This window comes from Delphinus delphis, chromosome 20 (assembly GCF_949987515.2).
Source record: "Delphinus delphis chromosome 20, mDelDel1.2, whole genome shotgun sequence".
NCBI classification, from domain to species: domain Eukaryota; kingdom Metazoa; phylum Chordata; class Mammalia; order Artiodactyla; family Delphinidae; genus Delphinus; species Delphinus delphis.
In genome coordinates this window covers 32329254-32351757 of record NC_082702.1, presented here as the reverse complement: position 1 = coordinate 32351757, position 22504 = coordinate 32329254, and the positions used below count along the sequence as shown (strand labels likewise).

The following is a 22504-nucleotide window of genomic DNA, read 5'->3' as shown; positions in this document are numbered from 1 at the left end:
GCACAAGAGGGCGAGGTGGCGAGAATCAGAGGCCTGGGCCTCCCATGCTGGCCATCCGTGCGCCCCATTCCTCGTGGTTAGCAGGGGCCAGGACCCACCTCTCCAGAAGTGACAGGCAGCACGTGTAGGCATGAGTGGATCAGGAAAGCGCAGGGATGTTCCCGTCCCGAGGCCAGTGCTGAGTCCACTCCATCTTCCAAGGTGCCCTGGCTTGGGCAGCCCAGGTGGACCAAACTCATTGCAGAGGTCACCCCACGGAAAACTGGCAGGAAATGAGAGGCTGGCATGTGTGCAAGTGAGAGAAGGGAGCTCTCAAATCTCTGGAAGCCCTAGAAAGTGAAGGTTCTAGGGCTCCTCCTTTATTAGCTAGCCAGGAGGACGCTGGGGACGCCACAGTCCCTGTGGGCTGACCCCTAGCCCTCCTCCGTATGCCTGGCTAATTCACCCTCCCTCCCATCACCACCTAGGCCCCGAGACCCCTTTCCTGGGGCTCAGCTCCCCACTCTTAATTGTCCGTGTCTGTCTCTCGTGCCTGTGTCTGACCCTCCCCACTTCCCCAAGGTCCCCAGCCCTGTCTCCAAACCATTCCCATGTTGGAGCCCATGCCTGAGCTCCTGGGCCTGAGCTCTCTCTGGAAAGCCCTGCCTTCGGTTGGGTCAGCTTCTTTCTCTGTGATTTCCCAGCATGTGGACCTTCTACTCGGGGGAACATCACTGAATACCGTGCCTTGTTCTCAGTTCCAGGGGCAGCAGGTTATTTTCGTGCACTTTTAAAATGCAGCATCTTTCCAGCTTACAAGCGTGTCCTCAAGGACTCTGTCCTGACTACCTGTCCTTGGCTGCGCTGGGTGGGCCTCCTTGGGGCATCCCTAGTGCCCTGTGTCTCCCGCTTGTACAGTGACCCCATTGTTTGCTGCCTCTGGGCCTGTCTGCCCCACTAATGGGAGCTCCTCGTGGCAGGTGTGACCCCCCAGCTTTGTGTCACTGTTGCCTCCTGCGGTGCCCGCCTGTGTTTCTGCCTCAGATGTCTGCTGGGCGCCTGGTTTGTATGGGCACCCCGCTGAGCAGTGGGGATGCCCAGGTGGACAGGCACGCCCTGGCCTGCGGAGGCTGTGGTCTAGGGGAGGACAGATGTTTGTTACATGCACTTATGAAAGTTGGAAGGGTAACGAGGGCTCTGCAGGCGGGTACACACACAGGGAATGAGGGTTTCTACCACGTGCCTTTGTCGGGGAGATCAGGAACCGTAGGGGAGGTCAGGGGCAGCCTCCCTGAGAAAGCGGCTCTGGAGCTGAGGTCTGGCACGGAGCAGAGGAAGTGCATCCATTCTGAGCTGAGGGAACAGTCAGTGCAAAGGGACCGTGGCAGGGGGAGCAGAATGAATCTCAGGGCGAACCAAGGCTTGTGTAGCTGGAATGTGGCATGAGGTGCTGCCCCATGGGGCTGTGGGGCTGGTCTAGGGCCCTCCCTGCAGGACGCATGTCTGACCTGTGGCAAGAGCTCCTCCTTCCCTTGATTTAGTTTGTCTGGGCACTTTTGAAACAAGTTTTGTTTTTTAAAGAACTTGACTGAGATGTAATTCACATACTATAAAACTCACCCCTTTAAAGTGTACAGTTTACGGTCTTAAGTATATTGGTGACGCAGCCATCACCACTGTCTAATTGTAGAACATTTTTATCACCCTGCGAAGACCTGTTTTCACTCCCCATGTGCCCCTCCCCCCAACCCTCGGCAACCACTGCTCCGCTTTTCTCTTTGTTCGTTTGCATGGATTTACCTTTTCTGAACGTTGTATATAAATTAAATAACAATGTGTGGTCTTTTGCGACTTTAAACAAATGTTTAAGAAACATTTTTTCCTTGAATTAGCAAAATTGACTGACTTTTTAGAGGGGAAGTTGCAGGTCAAGCATGTCAGCCTCTTTGGTGTCCTTGAGGGCCAGCTCTCCAGATGCGCCTGACCCGTCCCCTCCCCTCCCCCCAACCTCCACGCCTCTGAATGATTTGGAGAATTCAGAATGGTCCCTGGTCTTTGCTCATATTTTTTTCCTGAATTTTCTGACTGCCAGTTCTTTTCTGAAAAATATCTCAGGAGATGCCCCTGAAGCTCCAGGTCTCTGAGCCACCCTTTGCAGAGTCTGACTCCGTAGAGCTGTGGCCAACCACTTGGTCCTAGAGCTGGGTTCAGATCCTGACTTTGGCACTACTCATTAGCTGTGTGACCTTGGGCTAGTTAATTACTGCTCCGCACCTCAGTTTCCTCATCTCTAAAATGGACATAATAACAGTACCTGGTGAGATGACCCAGTATTATTGGTGTCGCCACTGCCACCACCGCCAATCATTGTTACAGGAATGGTGTTGGATTTGGAATCACGTGAGTAGGGTTCCAGTCCTGGCTGTGCAGCTGTAGCAAGTCACTTCCTCTCTGAGCCTACATTTACCAGTCTCGACACTGGGTCAAATAGATGTTGCTTCGTGGTTATTGGGCAGCTCAATTATGGGACTGGACAGGAAAATGGATGGTAAACTGTAAAGTGCTGTGCCTTGTGAGGTGTCACTTCTGTGTGCTCTGGTCTCCTGTCAGCCTCACTGTGGTTTGGCACGGATTGACCTTTCTGGTCTTCTATACGTTGCTCTGCAGGAGTTCCAATCCTAGGGTCACCACTTAGTGGTCAGGTGACCTTGAACAAGTTGCCTAACCATGACTTAATCTCTTGGAACCTCGGTTTTTCTTCCTGTAAAATGGCGATAATAATAGTATGTACCTAACAGGATTGGGGAGTTCAAAGTGATGATCTTATGAAGCCCCCCTGCCCCACTGGCAAAGCTGACTCAGCAACTGGGGCTGCCATTGCCCCTGTCGGAACCCAGACTTGTGAGGGCTTCAGGAGTCTTTTTCAGGCCTCCCCTTAGATGTGTCAGATGGAGATGTTTATATTTTCTGGGAGCTCACTGTGTGCCTTGTGGGGAGCACTAGGGTCAAAGGTCCTCAGTCCTGGGGCACCCAGCAGCCCCAGGCCACGTGCTGGTGGCCTTGAGCTCCCCTGTCCTCTGTGGATGTCCCTGGAGCAGTGGCCTTCATGCTTCCAAGGCTCCTACCATCGTTTTACACACACCCAGATTGCACCCCTCCTCTTATTGCCCCCACACCTCAAGATAGAACCTTACATTGTGAGCAGAAACCACAGGCTGGAAGACTAGATCTAGCGCTCAAATGCGCCTTGTTTGTTTGACCTCCTTTTTTCTTTTTTTTTTTAACCACTTTACAAATTGTGGTAGAATGCACATAACATAAAATTTACCATCTTAAACATTTTTAAGTGTATAGTTCAGGGTATTAATGTATCACATTATTGTACAACCGTCACCATCGTCCATCTCCAGAACTCTTTTCATCCTGCAAAACTGAAACTGTCCCCACTGAACAGTAACTCTTCATCACCCCAGCTGCTAGCCGCCACCATTCTGCTGTCTGTGAATTTAGCTATTCTAGGTATTACACATAAGTGGAATCACAGGATTTGTCTTTCTGTGTCTGGCTTATTTCACTCAGCATAATGCTCTCCAAGTTCATTCATGTTGTTGCAAATGGCAGGAGTCCCTTTTTTAAGGCAGACTAACATTCCATGGTATGGCTAGACCACACTTAGCTTATCCATTCATCCATAAATGGACACTTGGGTTGCTCCCACATTTTAGCTGTTATGAATAATACCGCTATGAACATGGGTGTGCAGATATCTCTTTGAGACCCTGCTTTCAATAACTTTGGGTATATGCCCAGAAGTGGAATTCCTGGATCGTATGGAAGTTCTATTTAAAATTTTTTGAGGAATCTACCACATTGTTTTCTACACTGGGTGCACCATTTTATATTCTCACCAGTAGGGCACAAAGGTTCCAGTTTCTCAATATCCTTACCAATACTTGTTATTTTCTGAGTTGCTTTTTTTTAAAAAAAAAAATAATAGCCCTCCTAATGGGTATGGAGTGGTATCTCATTATGGCTTTGATTAGCATTTCCCTGATGATCAGTGATATTGCGCATCTTTTCACGTGCTAATTGGCCGTGTGTATATAATCTTTGGAGAAACGTCTGTTCAAGTCCTTTGCCCGTTTTGAATTGGGTTCTTATGTTGTTGTTGAGTTGTAGGAGTTCTTTATATATTCTGAATATTAGCGCCTTATCAGATATGTGATTTACAGATAGTTTCTCCCACTCTGTGGGTTGCCTTTACACTCCGTTGACAGTCTTTTGATGCACAAAATTTTTTTTGATGAAGTCCAGCTTACCTATTTTTTCTTTTATTGCCTGTACTTTTGACATCAAGAAATCGTTGCAAAATCTAATGTCATGATGCTTTTCCCTTATGTTTTCTTCTAAGAGGTTTATAGTTTTAGCTTACATGTTTCAGTCTTTGATGCATTTTGATCCCTTCTTTTGCATGTGGATATCCAATTTTCCCAGCACCATTTGTTGAAAAGACTGTCCTTTCCTCATTGAAAATCTTGGCACCATTGTCAAAAATCAATTGACCATACACATGAGGATTATAACTGGGCTTTCTCTCCTATTCCATTGGTCCATATGTCTGTCTTTATGCCAGTACCACACAGTTTTGATTACTGTAGCTTTGTAGTAAGTTTTGATATCAGGAAGTGCGAGTCCTACAACTTTGTTCTTCTTTTTCAAGATTGTTTTGGCTATTTGGCTTTTGAGATTTCATATGAATTTTAGGATGGATGCTAATATTTCTGCAAAAAATGGCATTGGGATTTAGGTAGAGATTGGATTGAATCTGTAGATTGCTTTGGGCAGTATTGACATCTTAACAATACTGTTTCCAGACTATGAATGCAGGCTGTGTTTCCGTTTACTGGTATCATCTTTAATTTCTTACAGCAACATTTTGTAATTTTCAGTGTACAAGTTTTTCGTCTCCTTGGTTAAGTTTATTCCTACATGTTTTATTCTTTCTGATGCTATTTTAAGCGGAATTACTGTCTTGTTTCCTTTTCGGACTGTTCAGCGTTAGTGCATAGAAACGCAACTGATTTTTATGTGTTATATCCTGCAACTTTGCTGAATTTATTAGTTCCAACTGTCCTGATTGTATGATCAAATTAGCTGCCACCATTTAAATCTTAGTTAAGTTCATATAAAAATCTCAACTTCCTTTTTTTTGTCATAAAATACTGGAAGTTGTGGCACCTCTGGGCTGGCATTCCCACATGGCATGCACTGCCTGGAGCCCATTAGCAGCTCCTGCCTTTGGCAGAAGTGAGCATCCTTCAGCACACCCCAGCCTCCACCACCTCTGCTCCCCCGTGCCCTGCCTGACCGCTCTCTCACAGACCCTGCTTCTCCTGGCCCCTCATGCATTCAGTACTCTTTCTACATGTGTTTACTGAGCGCCTACTATATGCTAGGTACCGTTCTAGGCACTGGGGGCACAGCACTGATACAACAAATATCCCTGTCTTCGCGGACTTTCATTCTAGTAATAGACTTATTACGTGCTGGGCCCTGTCCTAAGCACTTTATATATGTTACTCACGTAATCTCACTTAATCCTCCAGACCTCCTCAGTGAGGTAGCCTCATTCTACTGCTAAGGAAATGGAGAGGAACGGTGGAGTTGAGACATGTCCAACGTTGTCTGGCGAGGTAGGGTGATGTCTGTATTAGAAACCCGAGCAGTCTGGCCTGAGAGTCCATGTTCCCAAAGCCCCTTGGTGGCAGAAGGACTCAAATGTGAAAACTCAGCAGTGGAGGCAGGGTGGGATGGATGTAGCCAGTCGGGCGTGGTCAGTGGTCATGTACATAGGTAACCAGGAGTCAGGTCTCCCGGGAGGGGGAGTGTGTTGGGGACAGGATGGGGTGCTTCCCGGGGCTGCCCCTCAGGCCTCTGGGCTGCGTTTCCTTGGGGCCGTCTGGATCCCAGGCCCTCTCATCTTCCCAGCTCAGCAATGCCTTGGTCTTGCCACTGGGAGAGCCCTCCGTTCCTCAGAAGATAGCCGATGATGGAGGGCCAGGCTGGTGGGAGGTTGGGGGCTAATCAGCAGGTTGTCTGTGTCGAGAGGAGCAGACAGCTGGGAAAACACAGACTGGCACAGGGCAGCCGCACCCTCCGCTGAGCCCGCTTCTGCTGGGAGATGTAACTATGGGTTTGCGTCGGTCAGCAGACAGGCACCAGCTCCCTCTCCCTCAAGGCCCCCCTGCACCAGGCTTGTGGCTCAGTTTCTCAGCATGACTAGGAGCCTGAGCCCAGGGAGGGCTGTGGCACAAACCCAGCCTGGTCCCTTCTCAGCCCTGGGGTTGACCTTGTGCTGTCCGGGGGGCCACCACAGCAGCCGGTCAGGAGCCTGCCTGCCCCTCTGGCCTGGCTCTTTGCACTCAGGAGTGAGTGCGCTGCCCCCTCGCCGTCACTTCCGTGCTCACTGAGTGTCTCCGGGTGTGCTGGGCACCTCCCGAAGAGCTGATGGATGAGGTCCCCCCCCACCCCCCGCCGACCCCTTGCGTACTGATGCAGGCACCGTCGCTGACTCAGAGCTGTACTGGGTGGGTGAAGGGCGTGCCTGCAGGGGCCCCTTCCGCAGAAGGCCCCGCTCTCTGGTCAGGTTCACCCTCAGCTCCCCGTCTCTGCTCCGAGCCCTCCTCCCGTACTTGGTTTTGTCTCCGTCTCCTGTGCTCACTGTTTTCCCTGACCCTGAGAGACTCGCCTGTTCTCCCTCCCAGGCTGGGAGAAGTCTGCTGTCTTCCCTGCAGGCCCTCCCGAAGCCGACCCCCCCGGGGGTGGAGGGCAAGGATCCCGCTCCTGGGCAGCACGCCTCCTTAGTTCTCAGCCCCCAGTGGCGCTGGCCGGCAGGGCGCAGGCACCGCGCACCACGGGGTGGTTTGTGTCTGACCGGACGCCCTGCGGTGTCAGTGGGCCGTGCTCCTCCGCTGCCCGAGACTAGCCAGGACATGACGAGTGCCTGACATTTCTGACAAAAGGGGTCTTTTACAGCCTTTTCCTCATCCCTCCACCCCGCCCCCAGCCTGCCTCGTGGGGCAGCCCCCTCCTTCTGGGGCGCCCCTCAGAGATTCCAGACAGAGGCCAGGAGCTCCCAGCGTTCCGACTGTGATGTAAGGAGAGAACAGGAACTGGGCTGCAGGCAGGTGTCAGGCAGGCATCCTGACTCCCAAGGAAACACTGGGAAACCCCACTTTCACTGCATCGGGTCTGAGCGCCAGCGGCGTTGGGGACAAGCAAGGTCCGAGCCCACCCAGCCTAGTGCCAAGGAAGCAGCCTGCCTGGGGCACCAGCTCCGTGCAAGTGGATCTTCCTGGGGTGATTTCTGAGGGAGGGGAGGCAGGAGGGGGACCCCAACCTTTCCAAAGGAGGTAGACTCCACCTATTTCAGGGTGGGGGGAGTGCAAGAGGAATATATATTCTTTGAGACTTAAAACTTACTGCAAATCGAAAAGAATTTGTCAAACATCATTCCATAGTCCAGAGCCCTCTATTTTTTGTATTGCATATGCGATTTTGTTTTTGGATTTTTCTTTGACTTAATATGTTGAGGAGCTTTCCCCCACATCATTTAAAACTCCTGATAAACATGAGTGTAACGACTACACAGTAGTCTATGAGTGCAGATACTGCAATCCGCCTAACCATTCCCCTAATGCTGGGCATTGCGGTTATTCCCAATTTCATGACTAAGGAATGAAAGGCTGCCTTATTCAAACTGTCCCTCACTCCCCTCCAGGGCGAAGGAACTGAGGCTCCGTGTACCAGGCTTTTAACAGAAGGGGGTATTGGAGCGGGCAGAGAAATGGCACGGGCTTTGCTGCCTGGCCTGGTCCATGCCCAGCACATTGCTAGGAAGGAATGTGCTGATGGAGCAGGTGACAGAGGTGACCTTCTCGGGTGCAGCCCTTAAGTCACCTGCTTGTCCACCAGGAGGCCTTGGGCAGCCGGGTTGTGTCTCCCAACCCCTCTCTGGGTCTTGTGTTCTTGGAATCTGCCTCCCCAGCTACGAGTGAGCAGCGCTGGTGTCACAGGCCTTCTCCTTGGAGGTGGGGTCGCGCCCATGGCCCTCCCCCAACTTGCTCAGAAAAGCAGAGGCTGATTTGTGGTCCAGCCGCCTTCTCCAGCGCCAGGAGACGGTTGGCTCTGAGCTCGTGCTGCACACAGACTGTTGATGACACCTCAGCCATATGTAGTGGGGAGATTTTACACACCCCCAAAATCCCAATGTCTGGCCTCTCTTGAAAGGTCAGAAGTTTGATGACACTGGGCCTGTGTCCCCCCCACCCCCAGTTGCAGTCCTCTGTCTCCTTCAGGTGGATCTTGGGCATCTAGTCCTGCACTGCCCCTCACCTGCCTTACTTGGCTGGTGGCCCCTGTAGGTGGTGGGCTTTGTCTCCTTATGTTTAGTAACAAGAGCCCAAAGCTTGTGCAAACCACACCTCCTTATCCCCCAGAGAGAGAGTCTGACTCTCACTGTACCTTTTCCAAGGTTCCGTGCGATCAACACAGAATGTTCTGCAAGAAAAAGCCCAAACAGGCTCTGATGAACACTGGTGCCAAAGTCTTTTGTCTGCGTTTTGGGTTATTTCCCGGGGGGAGAGTTTCCTGGAGGTGCGCTGATGTGGAACCAGGGTCTAGGCCTGCGGGGAGGGCAGGCAGCCATCCTGGGGTCCTGCTCTTTCTCGGGGCTGGTTTCCCCTCCCTGGGCTCTGGTTGAACCAGGTCACCCTTGCCTCCTGATGGGGTGCACACCCCTTCTCTTTCTAACAGCCTCCACTGACCATAGCTCTCCTGCAAGGCAGACTGGGAGCTGGGGTGGAGGCAGGTCCCAGATGTGCCCTGGTCACTGGCAGGCCCATCTCCACAGACAGACTCACCAGGAACCACTCAAAGTAGAAACTTCTAGGGGCTGGTCAAGGACCGATGCAGGTTTTGTAGTGCCTGGAGTTTATACACTCTGGAGGCCCTTGAAAGAATAAAGAATGTTAAATGACAAATACAGAAACAGGTTCAGGCGTGGGTCAGGGCCTGTGCAAAGGCAGGCGTCCGGACAGTCAGCCTCCCGAGTCCCCCGGCGAGCTGCCCCTGGCGTGGGCCCAGGCTGGCACAGGGGTCGCCTCGGCTGCGCTCGCTCCCCGGACTCTCCTGTGAGCCCAGACTGGCTGGTCCTGTGACGGGAGAGGGTGCTGAGAGCTGTCAGGACCAGGCCAGGTGCTCTGCACCTAGAGTCCCAGGGGTGGCCTGATGCTTGAACACGGGGAGGACTGGGGCTCTGGGTTTGGGCGAGAGGCCTGGGTGTGGGCTGGAGGAGAGAATCCAGGCTCAGCGTGCCCCGGCTTTGTGCTGGCAGGTGGAACACCTGAAGCAGAAGCTCATAAGCCAGGCCCAGGAAGTGAGCCGCCTTCGATCGGAGCTGGTGAGCCCGACCACGCCATCCTAATGGGGCGGGGCTGGGGGGGGGTGATGCTCCCCATGTACTTATCACCACTCACTGTGCCCACGAGGTGGTGTGACCCGTAACAGGAGGGAGGTTAATTCTTATTTGCTGATGTAAAGTAGGAGTGTGAACTCTGTGTATAAATATGACTTTCCTTGTAACTTTCACACTCAGGAAAATGGAATGAAGGGGGTGGGGTGCAGCCGGGAGCAGTTCCTGTCTCACCACCCTCCTGCATCTCTTCCTCTCCTCTGCCTTTGTCTTTATCGTCTCTGGAGCCCCTCCTCTCTTCTCTCCATCCATCACTGACCTTTCTTTCTCTTTTCTCCTTCTCTCTGTCTCCCCACCTCTCCCCTCTCCCCTGCCCCTGCACTGTCTGCCTCCCCGCTCCGTCCTTCCCCCTGATCTGCCCTCGCCACATGCGCCCCCAACCCCTGGCTCTGGCTCTCTGCAGGGAGGCACCGACTTGGAGAAGCACCGGGACCTGCTGATAGTGGAGAATGAGCGACTGAGGCAGGAGATGCGGCGCTGCGAGGCCGAGCTGCAGGATATGCGGGCCAAGCCTGCGGTGCCCTGCACAGGCTGCGAGCACAGCCAGGTGGGCCCAGGGCCAGGGCGGTCCCGGGGCGCTCAATTCCCAACGGTCACCCCACTTCCTCACGCTGAATCCTGCCCACTGGTCTCACGCCTGTCCCGGCTCCCGCGGCCGTCTGTCTGCAGGAGAGTGCCCAGCTCCGCGACAAGCTGTCCCAGCTACAGCTGGAGGTGGCGGAGAACAAAGGCTTGCTGTCAGAGCTGAACCTGGAGGTGCAGCAGAAGACCGACCGGCTGGCCGAGGTGGAGCTGCGGCTCAAGGACTGCCTGGCCGAGAAGGCGCAGGAGGAGGAGCGGCTCAGCCGGCGCCTGCGTGACAGCCACGAGACCATCGCCAGCCTGCGGGCCCAGTCGCCGCCCGTCAAGGTGAGCCTGGAGCCAGGTGGCCGCACCGCTTGCGGTGCCCCGCGCGCACCTGGGCCACGCCTCGACTCTGGTCCCTGGAGCCCAGGATGGGCTGGACGTAGGAGGGGCTTGTCTTGGTGAATAAGTAGGTGCGGGGGGTTGAAGGAATCCTTCCAGATCTGCTGTCACCTGGCCCCTTCCCCTTCTTGCTGTCCAGGGCCAGGCCATGTAGGCATCCAGCAACTGATGCTTGAGGTGCCCGCTGTGTGCCGGGCACGGACGTGATGCATCACTAGATTCTTCCCTCGTCTTTGCCCTTCTTGTCTGTTCTGGGCCCAGTCGTGGGCCACAGCCGGGCTCCTAGTGGGCTCATTAAGATGAGAAGATTCCAGGAGGCCCTTGCAGCTTTCTGGAAAGCCCAGACCTTGGGGCTCCTCTAGTTTATTCTGCAGGCCGTTGGTGACATGTTCCTGAGGGGCCCCCCAGGGTCCCAGGGTAAGGTCAAGGCACCCACGCACCTCCATGCACCCACCCCTCCCTCCCCTCACAGTATGTCATGAAGACGGTGGAGGTGGAGTCGTCCAAGACCAAGCAGGCCCTCAGTGAGTCCCAGGCCCGGAACCAGCACCTGCAGGAGCAGGTGGCCATGCAGAGGCAGGTGCTGAAGGAGATGGAGCAGCAGCTGCAGAGCTCGCATCAGCTGACCGCACAGCTCCGGGCGCAGGTGTGCACGTCTATCGGGGCAGCATGTGCACACCGGGCCCCGACGCCAGAGACCGGCCTTTGGCACAGTGCAGCGGCTGAGCACTTGGGGTTCGACAGACCTGGGTTTCGGTCCCTCCTCTCCCCACTGGCCGTGTGACCAAGGGCAGGTTTCTGTTTCCTCATCTGTAAAATGATCTGATCACAGAACGCACCTCCCAGTGGGGCTTGACCTATTCACAAGATTCGCTCAGGGCCCGGCACACAGGCTCTTGGAAGGGTGCTCTAGTCGGTGTCATAACAGATGCTTTCCCCTGCTCTCCTGGGACCTGTGGCTTGTGACCTGTGTTGTGTGCCGGGACCCAGGTTGGTGCTGGGCTGATGCCGGGAAGTAGCTGCACGGAGCTCCCAGCCCTTTCAGGGAGAGCGACGGCCACCCTACCCCACCTGTGTGTGTGTGCACGTGTGCAAGGCGTGAGGGGCGGGGCTTCTTTCTCTGCATGGCGCACGGCACTAAGCTTCTGGCCCTGGCTGCAGATCACCATGTACGAGTCGGAGCTGGAGCGGGCACACGGGCAGATGCTGGAGGAGATGCAGTCCCTGGAGGAGGACAAGAACCGGGCCATCGAGGAGGCCTTTGCCAGAGCCCAGGTGGAGATGAAGGCTGTGCACGAGAACCTGGCAGGTGAGCCGTGCAGCCGGGCTCTAGCCTGCCCCATGCCGCAGCCCTTCACCCCGTCTGCCTCTCACCCCTTGTGTCTCCATAGGTGTCCGGACCAACCTGCTGACGCTGCAGCCAGCACTTCGGACCCTGACCAACGACTACAATGGGCTCAAGCGTCAGGTGCGCGGCTTCCCGCTGCTGCTGCAGGAGGCCCTCAAGAGTGTCAAAGCCGAGGTGAGTGTAGGCCATGGCGGGGCGGGGCTGGGAGAGGCCTTGGAGCCCCTGGGCAGATGCAGCAGCCACCTAGCGCGCCCTTCCCAAACCCAAAGCCCCCAGATGGCAGCTCCTGTCCCACACACGCACTGCTGTCCCCAGACCATTTGAAAAACAGTCTGGTCAAGAGCAGGTATTTGGGTGTAAACCAAACATGTCACGTATATCTTTGTATCTCATATGTGCTATGCATATCTTTGTATCTCAAACATGCTACACGTATCCTTAGATCTGTTAGGTTTAATTTAATTTTTTAAGCTGTACTTGTGCAGTATGAGAATAGCCAATGTCTCTTAAGTGCCTCCTACGTGCTGAGCCTTTTATAGCCGTCGGCTCCTTGAATCTGTATGACAGCTCTGCAGGGTAGAGAGACATGTATTTTGGGAATCAAAAATAGTTCTCCTTTAAAAAATTATGTCAATAATACATGGACACGTTGAAAGTACCCACCTCCCAGAAGGGCATTCAGATGAAAAGGAAAGGCTTCTTTCTGCCACCCAGCCTGCTCCCCAAAGGAGGCCTGTCTCCCAGCATTTCCCCCAAAGGGTGTTCTGAGCATGCTGAAAACTGTTGACATATATGTACATGGACACGCACTTCCCTTTCACCCAATAAAGGGGAGCAGGTGTATGTGTGGCTTGCATCTTGTTTCTTTTCCTTATGAAATGTAACTTGGAGATCTTTACCTACCAGCTCCTACAAATCCACGAGTTAGATGTTGTTATCCCCATTTTACAGATGAGAAGATTGAGGCTTGAATACGTTGAGCCAGTTGCTTCTGGTCCCCCAGGTCCTCAGGGCAGAGCTGGGATTCGGGTCCAGCTGAATCATGTAGTCAAGTGCTGGTGCTGTGGAGTGAGGGCTGAGTCCCGGCTCTTTACTCATCTGCAGGGCAACCTTGAGATTGGCTTAGCCTCTCTAGGGCTCAGTTTCTTCCTCTGTAAAATGGGCCTGTTCGCAGTACCTACCCAGAGGGGTTATTGGGAAGATGTGAGGTGTGACAGCGCATGTCAGGTACTTAGCCCAGGGCAGGAGGCAGTGAGCAGACTGTTGGGGGGAAGGGGAGAGGGCAAGCAGCCGGGCAAGCAAAGCGGGTGGAGCTGGGCCCCTGATGGTGCTGCGCCCCCCGCCCCCCACTAGATCGGCCAGGCCATCGACGAGGTCAACAGCAACAACCAGGAGCTGCTGCGCAAGTACCGCCGGGAGCTGCAGCTGCGCAAGAAGTGCCACAATGAGCTCGTGCGGCTGAAAGGTGACCGCTGGGCGGGCTCGGGGGTGCCTAGCGGAGGGAGCCCTGACCTGCCTCGGAAGTGATCCTGTCCTTCCCCATGGCCCCCAGCACCACTCCCTGGAGCTGTGCCCTGTCATCGGGGAGCTATTGTAATTCCCTCTTTGTAGATAAGGAAACCGAGGCACAGAGACGTCACAGGGAATTTGCTCAAAACTGCATGGCTAGTGAATGGTCCACCTTGGATCTGTTCAACTCTGAAACCTTTGCCCAATACCTATGGCAGGCTACCAGGTGGCGGAGGGGTAGGGTATTGAAGCATTGGGTGGTGGGTGGCTAGAATGCCACTTATTCTGATCTAGGGCCTGGTCAAGCTCGAGACACCACCCATTCACGGCACAAAGGTCTAGGGAGCACCTGCTCTGTGCCAAGTGCCGTTCCAGACAATGAGGATGTGGCTTTGGGCGCCACAGAACCTGTCCCTGCCTTCATGGTGGTTACTTCAGCAGGGGGCGAGCAGACAGTGATCATTAATCACTCAGAAAACCCCATCATTACCCCTTTACCCAGGCTGGGGAGGGGCTCTGAGAGCCCCTGGGTATCTGACAGTTGAGGGTGTCCAGGGGGCTTCCCGTAGGAGATAAAACCAGGGCTGAGACCTGGATTGTGAGGTGGAGTGGACAGGTGAAGGGAAGGTGGGGCCGTGCTAGATGTGATGGGGAGTTTTCTCTTCATTCCAGGAACTCTGGGATCCCACCCAAAGGCTTGAAGCAAGGGGGTGGCATGATCAGATCTGTGCGTCAGACACCCCTGGGTCTGCCCTGTTGCCTGTGCCCATCTCCTGCCTGGTCCTTTCTGCCCATCTGATTCCCAAGCCCTGTCCTGGCATTCACTGTGCCCTTCTAGAGTGATAGAATAAGCCCCTTGGCTTGCTGGGATCCAAGCCCCTCGTTGTGTACGTGAGGAAACTGAAGTCCAGGTGTATAAAGAGTTGTCCATTTTGGTATCCCACCCAAACTGGGTGCAGTGTCTGAGCCCCACCACTGCCCTTTCCTCCATGTCCCCATGGTGAGGCTCCTACTGTCAACCGGTTTGCGCAGCAAGAAAATGTATTGATACGTTAATTCATACTATAGCGTGAGTGACTGATCAAATCTTTGTGGGCCACCTTGCCCTTGGGGGCCTTACTTAGAAGGCAGGGGGCTCTTGAGCCACTAGCCTGCTCCAGATGCCAACGGACACCAGTGTGGAGGCAATCTGGTCTTGACCTGGTCTGTACCCTTCTCTCTTCCGCCACCCAATCCAGGGAACATCCGTGTGATTGCCCGTGTCCGGCCAGTCACCAAAGAGGATGGGGAAGGACCTGAGGCGACCAATGCTGTGACCTTTGATCCCGACGACGACTCCATCATTCACTTGCTGCACAAAGGAAAGCCCGTCTCCTTTGAGCTGGACAAAGTCTTCTCCCCGAAAGCCTCACAGCAGGACGTGAGTGTGGCCCTTCGGGGAGAGAGACAGAGAACAGTGGAGGGAGGGGGAGACAGACTCACCTCACCTGTAGAGGGAGAGATGTTGGGAGCTGGACAAAAATAAGTATAAGGGAGGGCAGACAGGATGGAGAAGCCCAGTGCCCCACGGTCCCTCTCTTTTCACCTCTGGAGGAGAGAAGAGGGTGGGAAGGTAAACTGGGAGCTTTGGAAGCCTCTGCTAAGAAGGGCAGATCCATACATAGCCTAGGGCACCCACGTGGCCCCACCCATCCACAGCCACACCCACTCTCAGGCTCATCCCACCCATGAGACCCCTCCTACCCTCATAGCCACACCCACTCACATGGTTCCTCTCCCATACTCAGCCACCTGCACTCTCACAGCCCCTCCCAGTCATGTGGCCCCGCCCATCCACAGGACCCTGGCTTGCATGGAGGCAGTCCCCTCCAGCCAGGAGCACCTCCTCTATCAGTCCCATGGGTCTTCCTAGGGACTCCCATGCTGCCGCCCAGGCCTCAGGGAGGAGCCCTCAGCCTGTGGGAGCCCCGTGTTCTCAGCATCCACTCTTCCCTCATCTCTGCCAGGGCCAACCTGGGAGGCCTGTTTTGCCTGTGCCCTCCGGTCCCCATGCTGGGCTTTATCTTTGCCCCCGTCCTTTGTTGCTGGCTGGCAGGCAGGCCGGCCAGCCGGCCCGTGGAGGTGCCAGGCACATGCTTTCTCGGCCTTCGTTTGCTGACCCACCTTGAGAGGGGGAGAAGCTGGGGGAGGGCTCCTGAGTTCCTGCGCTGGGCGGCCCCTTCCTCAGGTGCTGGTGGGCAGTAATTACTGCCCTGACTTCCCTTCAGTCTTTCAGCAATGAGGCTGCCCACTAACGCCTAGTGTAAGTGACTTATTAGTCACAGATTCCTCCACAGTGAGCTGGTTGCCCATGATGACAGGTGCCGTATTAGGGGAGGGGAGCAGTCGGGGAGGGGGCTGGTGGGGGCCCCTGGACCCACCCTCCATCCCACGTCCCCTCTGCAGGTGTTCCAGGAGGTACAGGCCCTGATCACCTCCTGCATCGACGGCTTCAACGTCTGCATCTTCGCCTATGGCCAGACGGGTGCTGGCAAGACATACACGATGGAGGTGGGTACCTGCTGGATGGGGCGGGGATCCAGAGTGAACCCCAACCCCTTGCTGCCATTGGTGGGGGCTCCCCTCATTGGTGTCGAGGTTCTGCGTGGGGTGTGTTCTGCCTCACTTGGTCTTCATAACCACCTTGGAGCAGAGCCCATAGTTATCCATGTTAGCCCCGAGGCACCAGGCCTGCGGAGGGGGCGCCTTGCCCAAGCACACCTGCATGGTCCCGGTAGGTATGGGGGAGGGGAGGGTGTGCTGACGACAGCCTCTGGCCTCGGACGGGTCTCGGCCTGGGCCCAGGGTCCAGGGGAGATTGCTGTGACGTCTCTCAGGATTGGCTTTCATTTCACCCACACACATTTATTGGGCTTCTGTCGTAGGGCTGCCATGCTGGGCCCTGGGAGTGTCAGGATGAATGAGGGGGGGATCTTGGCCCTCAAGGAGATACCCGGGCAGTGGGAGAGACTGGCCAGTGAAGAGACTGGCCAGACTTGCTGTGAGGCGCCTAGCTCTTTTTTTAATATTTATTTATTTGGTCCTGTCAGGTCTTAGTTGCAGCAGGTGGGCTCCTTAGTCGTGGCACGTGTGCTCCTTAGTTGCGGCTCGCCGGCTCCTTAATTGTGGCGCGTGAAAAAGTTGTGATGTGCGTGTGGGATCTATTTCCCTGACCAGGGATCGAACCCGGGCTCCCTGCACTGGGAGCGTGGAGTCAGCCACTGCACCACCAGGGAAGTCCTGGGTGTCCAGCTCTTAGCTGCAGCTCCCAGGGCCTCATCTCCCTGCCTGTGCCGTGCCCCCCTCTATGGGATGTGGCTGGGAGTGGGGGGGTTGAGAGGAGGAAGAAACTTGACTGTAGATAAAAATGGAGCCATTTCCCTGGCTCTTAAGGGGGGTATTGTGGGATTCTCCAGGTAGGGGAGGGGGGCGGGTCTCCTGCTGTCCCAACAATGGGCGCCAGAGGGCCCTGCTGGCCCAGGCTGTTAGGCACCTTTGGGAAGGCTGTCATGGTGGCCCTTTCTCCCCCAATCTGGACCTTCTTTTCCCTCGGTTTTGGGATTGGCAAGACTGGTTAGTTGGGGGCAGGCCAAGCGAGATGGGGAGGTGAAGGGCAAGGGGTGCGTGCAGCACCTTCTAGGCTCCCAGCTCTGTCTTGGGTGCTCAGAGTTGACCACCAGGGGCCTCCATCCTCCAACACATCCCCGCTGAGCCCCACTGTGCATCAGGCACCGTGCCTGGGGCACAGCCGTGGCCAGGGTGCCTGACCCCACGGAGCCAGCCCACCAGTGGGGAGACAGCAGTGCACACGGCAAATCAGGATGTGTCCTGTCAGGTGCTAGGGAGGAAACTTCGGCCAGGTATGAGGAACCAACAGTGAGGGAGGGATCGGGCATTTGGAGGGAGAGGAAGCCTCCCTGAGGAGGTGACTGGTGCAGACACCTAAGCCAGTCACGGAGAGGAGAATGGGGAAGAGCACTCTGGGCGGAGGGAACAGCAGGGCTGGGACCACGAGTCCGGAGCGTGCTGGGGAGGATACTGAGGCCCGGCAAGGAGGCCCCGGTGGCAGAAGTGAAGTGAGGGTGGGAGGTGCCATGATAAGGGAGGCCCAGGTGAGGACTCCAGATTTCTTGCTAGAAAGGCCGGCCAGCCCATCCGGCCCCAGTTCACTTGCCAGCTCTGCCTGTGCCTCCCCTGCATCACCCACAGAGCCTGGCTCACGGCCTACCTGACAATGAGCCCCTCATTGTCATACATTCATACGTGTCATACAATCGTACATTCCCGGTGCCCCCTCCCAGGTGGCCCACCACGGCCAGGTATCCATCAGCAGCCCCTGTGTGCAGGCCCAATCCTGGCAGGGTGGGGCCGTTTTAAAGGCGGGGAAACTGAGGCCCAAGGAGGTGAAGTTGCTTGTAGCTGGTGGAGGGCGTTTTTGGGGGCAGACCGGCACGCAGGTGGGGAGCTTCAGTCAGGGAGGCTGGCCTGTGAGGGGTAGCCAGAGCAGGTGGGGACCACAGATACCATGTGAGCATCTGCACGGGCCAGCCCACGTGGTGGGGGGAGACCTGGCTCACCGGGGCCTTGATTTTGCCTGCAGGGGACCCTCGAGAACCCAGGCATCAACCAGCGGGCCCTGCAGCTGCTCTTCTCCGAGGTGCAGGAGAAGGCGTCTGACTGGGAGTACACCATCACCGTCAGCGCGGCCGAGATCTACAACGAGGTCCTCAGGTGAGGAGCCCTCAGGCAGAAGGCCCTCGAGTGGGAGCCCCTCAGGTGGGAGCCCTTAGGTGGGAGCTGAATGTATGTCCTGACTCAGCCCAGGGGATTCACTGGTCCCAGGCCCCTCTCCCGCGCTAGCAGGCAGGAGGAGGAGGGCTGTCTGAGCCCACCTGGGATACCCAAAGGTACTCCTTTTCCCCTTGAAGTGTCCTCACCCTACCTGCAGGCTGCACCAGGTGGTGAAGAGTGAGTGGGGTCTTGGGAGGACCTGCCCACAGGGGCTCAGTGCATTGTGGGGGCAGGAGTAGCAGCACCCCAGGACTTTGGGGGAACGTTCCATCTCTGCCCTTCAGCAGACTGAGCGCAGAGCCCCATGGTCCAGGAAGGCTTCCAGAAGTGTGATGGCTGGGGGAACGTTCCAGGCTGGGGGTGGGTGCAGTGCAAGCAGAGGGCAGACTGCGAGGAGGGAGTGACCGTCCTTCCTGCTCTCAGGGACCTGCTGGGGCAGGAGCCCCAGGAGAAACTGGAGATCCGCCTGTGTCCTGACGGCAGCGGGCAGCTGTACGTGCCAGGGCTGACGGAGTTCCAGGTGCAGAGCGTGGAGGACATCAACAAGGTGTGGGGCTGTGGGGGCCGGGGGTGGGGAAAGGCTGGGGAGACCCTGCCCACAGCAGAGCTGCCCCGGAGTACAGGATGGGGGTCGGATGCAGGTTCTGCCAGGTCCCCAGGCCGCTCTGAGCCTGTTTCCTCCCTTGGACGAGGCAAAGGGTGCCGCCCCCTCACAGGGATACTCGGGGACCCCACTCCAAACCCTGTGCCTCACCCTGCCCTCCCCGGGCCCCAGGTGTTCGAGTTCGGCCACACCAACCGCACCACGGAGTTCACCAACCTGAACGAGCACAGCTCGCGCTCGCATGCCCTGCTTATTGTGACAGTGCACGGCGTGGACGGCAGCACCGGTCTCCGCACCACGGGTGAGTGAGGGCCCCAGCCACCTGGCCTGAGCCACCCCCGTCCCCCCCCCGCCCCCCCGGCCTTTCCCAGGGCAGCCTTGACCTGCCCAGCACCCTCTCCGCAGGGAAGCTGAACCTGGTGGACTTGGCCGGCTCAGAGCGCGTGGGCAAGTCGGGGGCTGAGGGCAGCCGCCTGCGGGAGGCACAGCACATCAACAAGTCGCTGTCGGCCCTGGGGGACGTCATTGCTGCCCTGCGTTCCCGCCAGGGCCACGTGCCCTTCCGCAACTCCAAGCTCACCTACCTGCTGCAGGACTCGCTCAGCGGGGACAGCAAGACCCTCATGGTGGTGCAGGTGAGGGCCCCAGGCGGGTCGGATGGCATGACCATTAGCGTGTAGGGGCTTAACCAGCTCCAAGAACAGGGACCCCCCACCTTCCCCGGCGGCCCAGGTACCCTCCCAGGCTGTGCAGGGAAGAGCCTCCGGTCATCAGCGGCTCCGAAGTCAGTGACACGTGGCTCCAATCTCCTGCAGCCTCCCCACAGACCTGGCCACGTGCACCGTGTGCCTGGCAAGTTCCTCCGTTTCTGCCACCTTGGTTGCCCTCCTGCTCCCCTCCCTCTCAGTCTTGTCCAGGGAACCTTCTAGAGTCCCCTGGTTGTGGGCTCCCTTTGGTGCTCTTCCAGTTCTGCGAGGGCAGCCGGCCAGCTGGGTGGGGAGTGAGCTCTCTTGTCCCCCAGGTGTCCCCCGTGGAGAAGAACACCAGTGAGACGCTCTATTCCCTCAAGTTTGCTGAGAGGGTGCGCTCCGTGGAGCTAGGCCCCGGGTCCCGCAGGGCAGAGCTCGTGTCCTGGTCCAGCCAGGAGCATCTAGAGGTACGGGGACCACCACAGGCCTGCCTCAGGCCAGTACTGGGTCATAGACATCCCGGTCATGGGCAGGAGGGAGGGTTTGGAGGGGAGGACAGTGTGGAATGGTGGAGGAGGGGAAGATACCAGAGGGGGTGGAGCCAGAACTTGAACCCAAACCCAGTAGCCTCTTTAGTCCAGGTGTTCTTTCTCCGCCTCAGAGGTACCTGTGGGGGTCATCAGCTGGTGGGAGGTGGGACGGCGGCGGGTGCAGGCTGGCACACAGGCGCTCAGTAGTAACTAGTTCACTTCTTTACGTATGATGTCTCACACCCTCCCCCCCCCATGGTTATTGTACCATCATCATGTCCATCTTGCAGATGAGGAACTGGTTTCAGGTGGCTGGGGAGGGGAAACGTGTGGGGTAGGGGGCAGACCCAGGGCAGCAGGCCCCGCCCACCTGCCCTTCTCTGCCCACAGTGGGAGCCAGCTTGCCAGACGCCACAGCCCTCAGCGCGAGCCCACTCGGCCCCTGGCTCTGGGACCACTAGCCGCCCAGGGTCCATCAGGAGGAAGCTGCAGCCCTCGGGTGAGTCTTTAGGGAATGGGCCAGGCTTTCCTTATCTGAATGGGCTTTTTCTTTTCTTTCCTTTTTTTTTTTTAAGTTTATAAAACTTCTCCAGAACCTGTTTCACAACCTTCCCTGGCCCTGGGAAGTAGCCAGGGCAGACAGTGCTGGGTCCAGCCCTCCGGGCTCCTAGCAGGGCTGCTGACATAAGGCCCAGGACACAATCCTCTGAGGCTGGGCTGGTTGGGCTCATGCACCATACACCGTCCAAGGCAGGCCTTGGCTCCCGGGGGGTAGAAAGGACAAGGCTCACCTGTCCCAGATGAGGAGTGAGCCAGGCCACAGGACTAGAATACGGGGCTCCAGCCTCCAGCTTGGCCCACTCACAGAAGGGCCTGGTGAGTGTTTGAGTCTAAAGGGAGAGGGGGGCAGCAGGGTCCCGGGGGGTCCTGGCCCAAGGCGGGCCCACCGGTGAGATACCTGTTGCTTTGATTTCAGCCTGACGGCTGGGGCTGCAAAGTCTCCAGGTGAGTGTCGGGCCCGCAGCCCAGGGCTGCCCGCCCAGCCGCCTGGCCGCCTCGGGTTGCAGGGCTGTGCCGGGAAGCTGGCTGCTCAGGGCGGGGTCTGGGGTCCGCTGCCTGCTGCCTGTGTGCTTCTGCAGCTCCCTCCTGCTCTGGGACAGAGGCTGACAGTCCTGGTGCTGACGAACCCTCCCCCTCCTGCAGGGAAGTCGAGGCCGTTGCCTGTGTGATGGACATGCCCACTCTGCCGGACGAGGGACTGGGTCCTGATGCCTGCCTGGCCTGTTCCTGCTGCAGCGCCTGGAGCCCACAAGGCAGAGGCCAGAGTGGAGGCTCCTCGTTCGCCCGTCTCCCCTCAGAGATAAGAAACATGCTCAGAAGGAAAGGGTGTCTCGGCTGTGGCTCTGGGTGCAGGTGGCATGGGCTGGCCCAGCCCTCCCCACCCTGCAGGGCCCCTCCCTAGTGGGTGGGCTAAGGAGCCCCCAGAAGGCACAGGAACGCTGGGAACTGGGCGGTTGGTGGGCGGCCCTGCGCCACTCTTCCCTGGCTCCCAGGGAGGAGAGTGTCTCACTGGGCGTGTGTATAGTGTTCCTAGGTGTACACAGGAGCACGGCCCTCGCCGCCGCGGGCCGGGCTGTATTTATGGCCGGCAGGAGGCCAGTGGGTGGGGATCTTGCTGCTCCCCCTCATGTGCCTGGCACCAGGCTATCGCCTTGCCCACTGGCCTCTTGACATTTTCCTCCCTCTGAAATCCTATTTAAGAACTTTTGGAAGCTTAGGCATTTTTACTTATTAAAATAACCTTTTTACACAAGCATCGTCTGGAAGAGTTGGTCTCGTGAACCCCCGGTCAGGTCGCAGGGGGCAAGCAGGGCACTGGCACGTGCCATTGGCTCCCCACTGCTGGCTGGTCACCAAGTCAGGATCATGTTTTTCTGAACATTCCTGACTAGGAGGGGCCCCCACCCTTATCATGACTGTGACCCATACAACAGTGCTGTCACCTCCATCTTATAGATGGGAAACTCAAGCTCTCCACAGGCTTGCCAAAAACCCACCGGAGTGGGCCCCACTCCACCGCCTGCCCTGGCCTTGCCCCCTTAAGTGAACTGGCCACAGGTAAGTGCTGCACCCCTCCTCCCTCTGCTGACAGCACCCCACCCACCAGGGCAGCGCCACCACGGGGGTTGTGCTGGCCTGCACCCGGTCCCAACCTGGGAAAACATGGGCAGGGCTCAGTGAGGCCCTCCCACCAAACTGGGGTGGAACCTGCCTCAGGAGCATAAGGGACGACCACTGGGTCAGGGGAGCTGTTCCGGCCAGCCAGCACTGGGGGCTCCTGCAGGGAGTGAAAGCTGTTTGGAGGACGGGGCAGCTGCCCTTCCGGTCCTATCCCTGGAGGCCTCCTGGAGGGATGGGGGAGGGTGGTGGGCCCTGGGTCAGCCTAGCGGTGGCCATGCCTGCAAGGCTGGGGTCCTGGCCCCCTGCAGTGTACACCTGCTGGCCCTGGAGGCATCC

General features: G+C 56.9%; 1 protein-coding gene across 5 annotated transcripts in view; it reads left to right on the top strand.

Annotated features, from left to right (window-relative positions):
• KIFC3 (kinesin family member C3) overlaps positions 1–21800 on the top strand; it is a 35573-nt gene extending 13773 nt beyond the window's left edge. For all 5 annotated transcript variants that reach the window (XM_059999895.1, XM_059999896.1, XM_059999894.1 and 2 more), the window contains 17 exons: positions 9374–9439; positions 9915–10058; positions 10181–10420; positions 10950–11123; positions 11639–11786; positions 11869–11999; positions 13179–13290; positions 14573–14754; positions 15780–15884; positions 17974–18104; positions 18588–18711; positions 18940–19069; positions 19174–19403; positions 19790–19924; positions 20378–20486; positions 20964–20992; positions 21191–21800. In XM_059999895.1, the coding sequence (XP_059855878.1) occupies positions 9374–9439; positions 9915–10058; positions 10181–10420; positions 10950–11123; positions 11639–11786; positions 11869–11999; positions 13179–13290; positions 14573–14754; positions 15780–15884; positions 17974–18104; positions 18588–18711; positions 18940–19069; positions 19174–19403; positions 19790–19924; positions 20378–20486; positions 20964–20968 (2166 nt within the window). In that variant the 3' untranslated portion in view covers positions 20969–20992; positions 21191–21800. The remainder of the gene's footprint in view (positions 1–9373; positions 9440–9914; positions 10059–10180; positions 10421–10949; positions 11124–11638; positions 11787–11868; positions 12000–13178; positions 13291–14572; positions 14755–15779; positions 15885–17973; positions 18105–18587; positions 18712–18939; positions 19070–19173; positions 19404–19789; positions 19925–20377; positions 20487–20963; positions 20993–21190) is intronic.
• Positions 21801–22504: the final 704 nt, after the last annotated feature.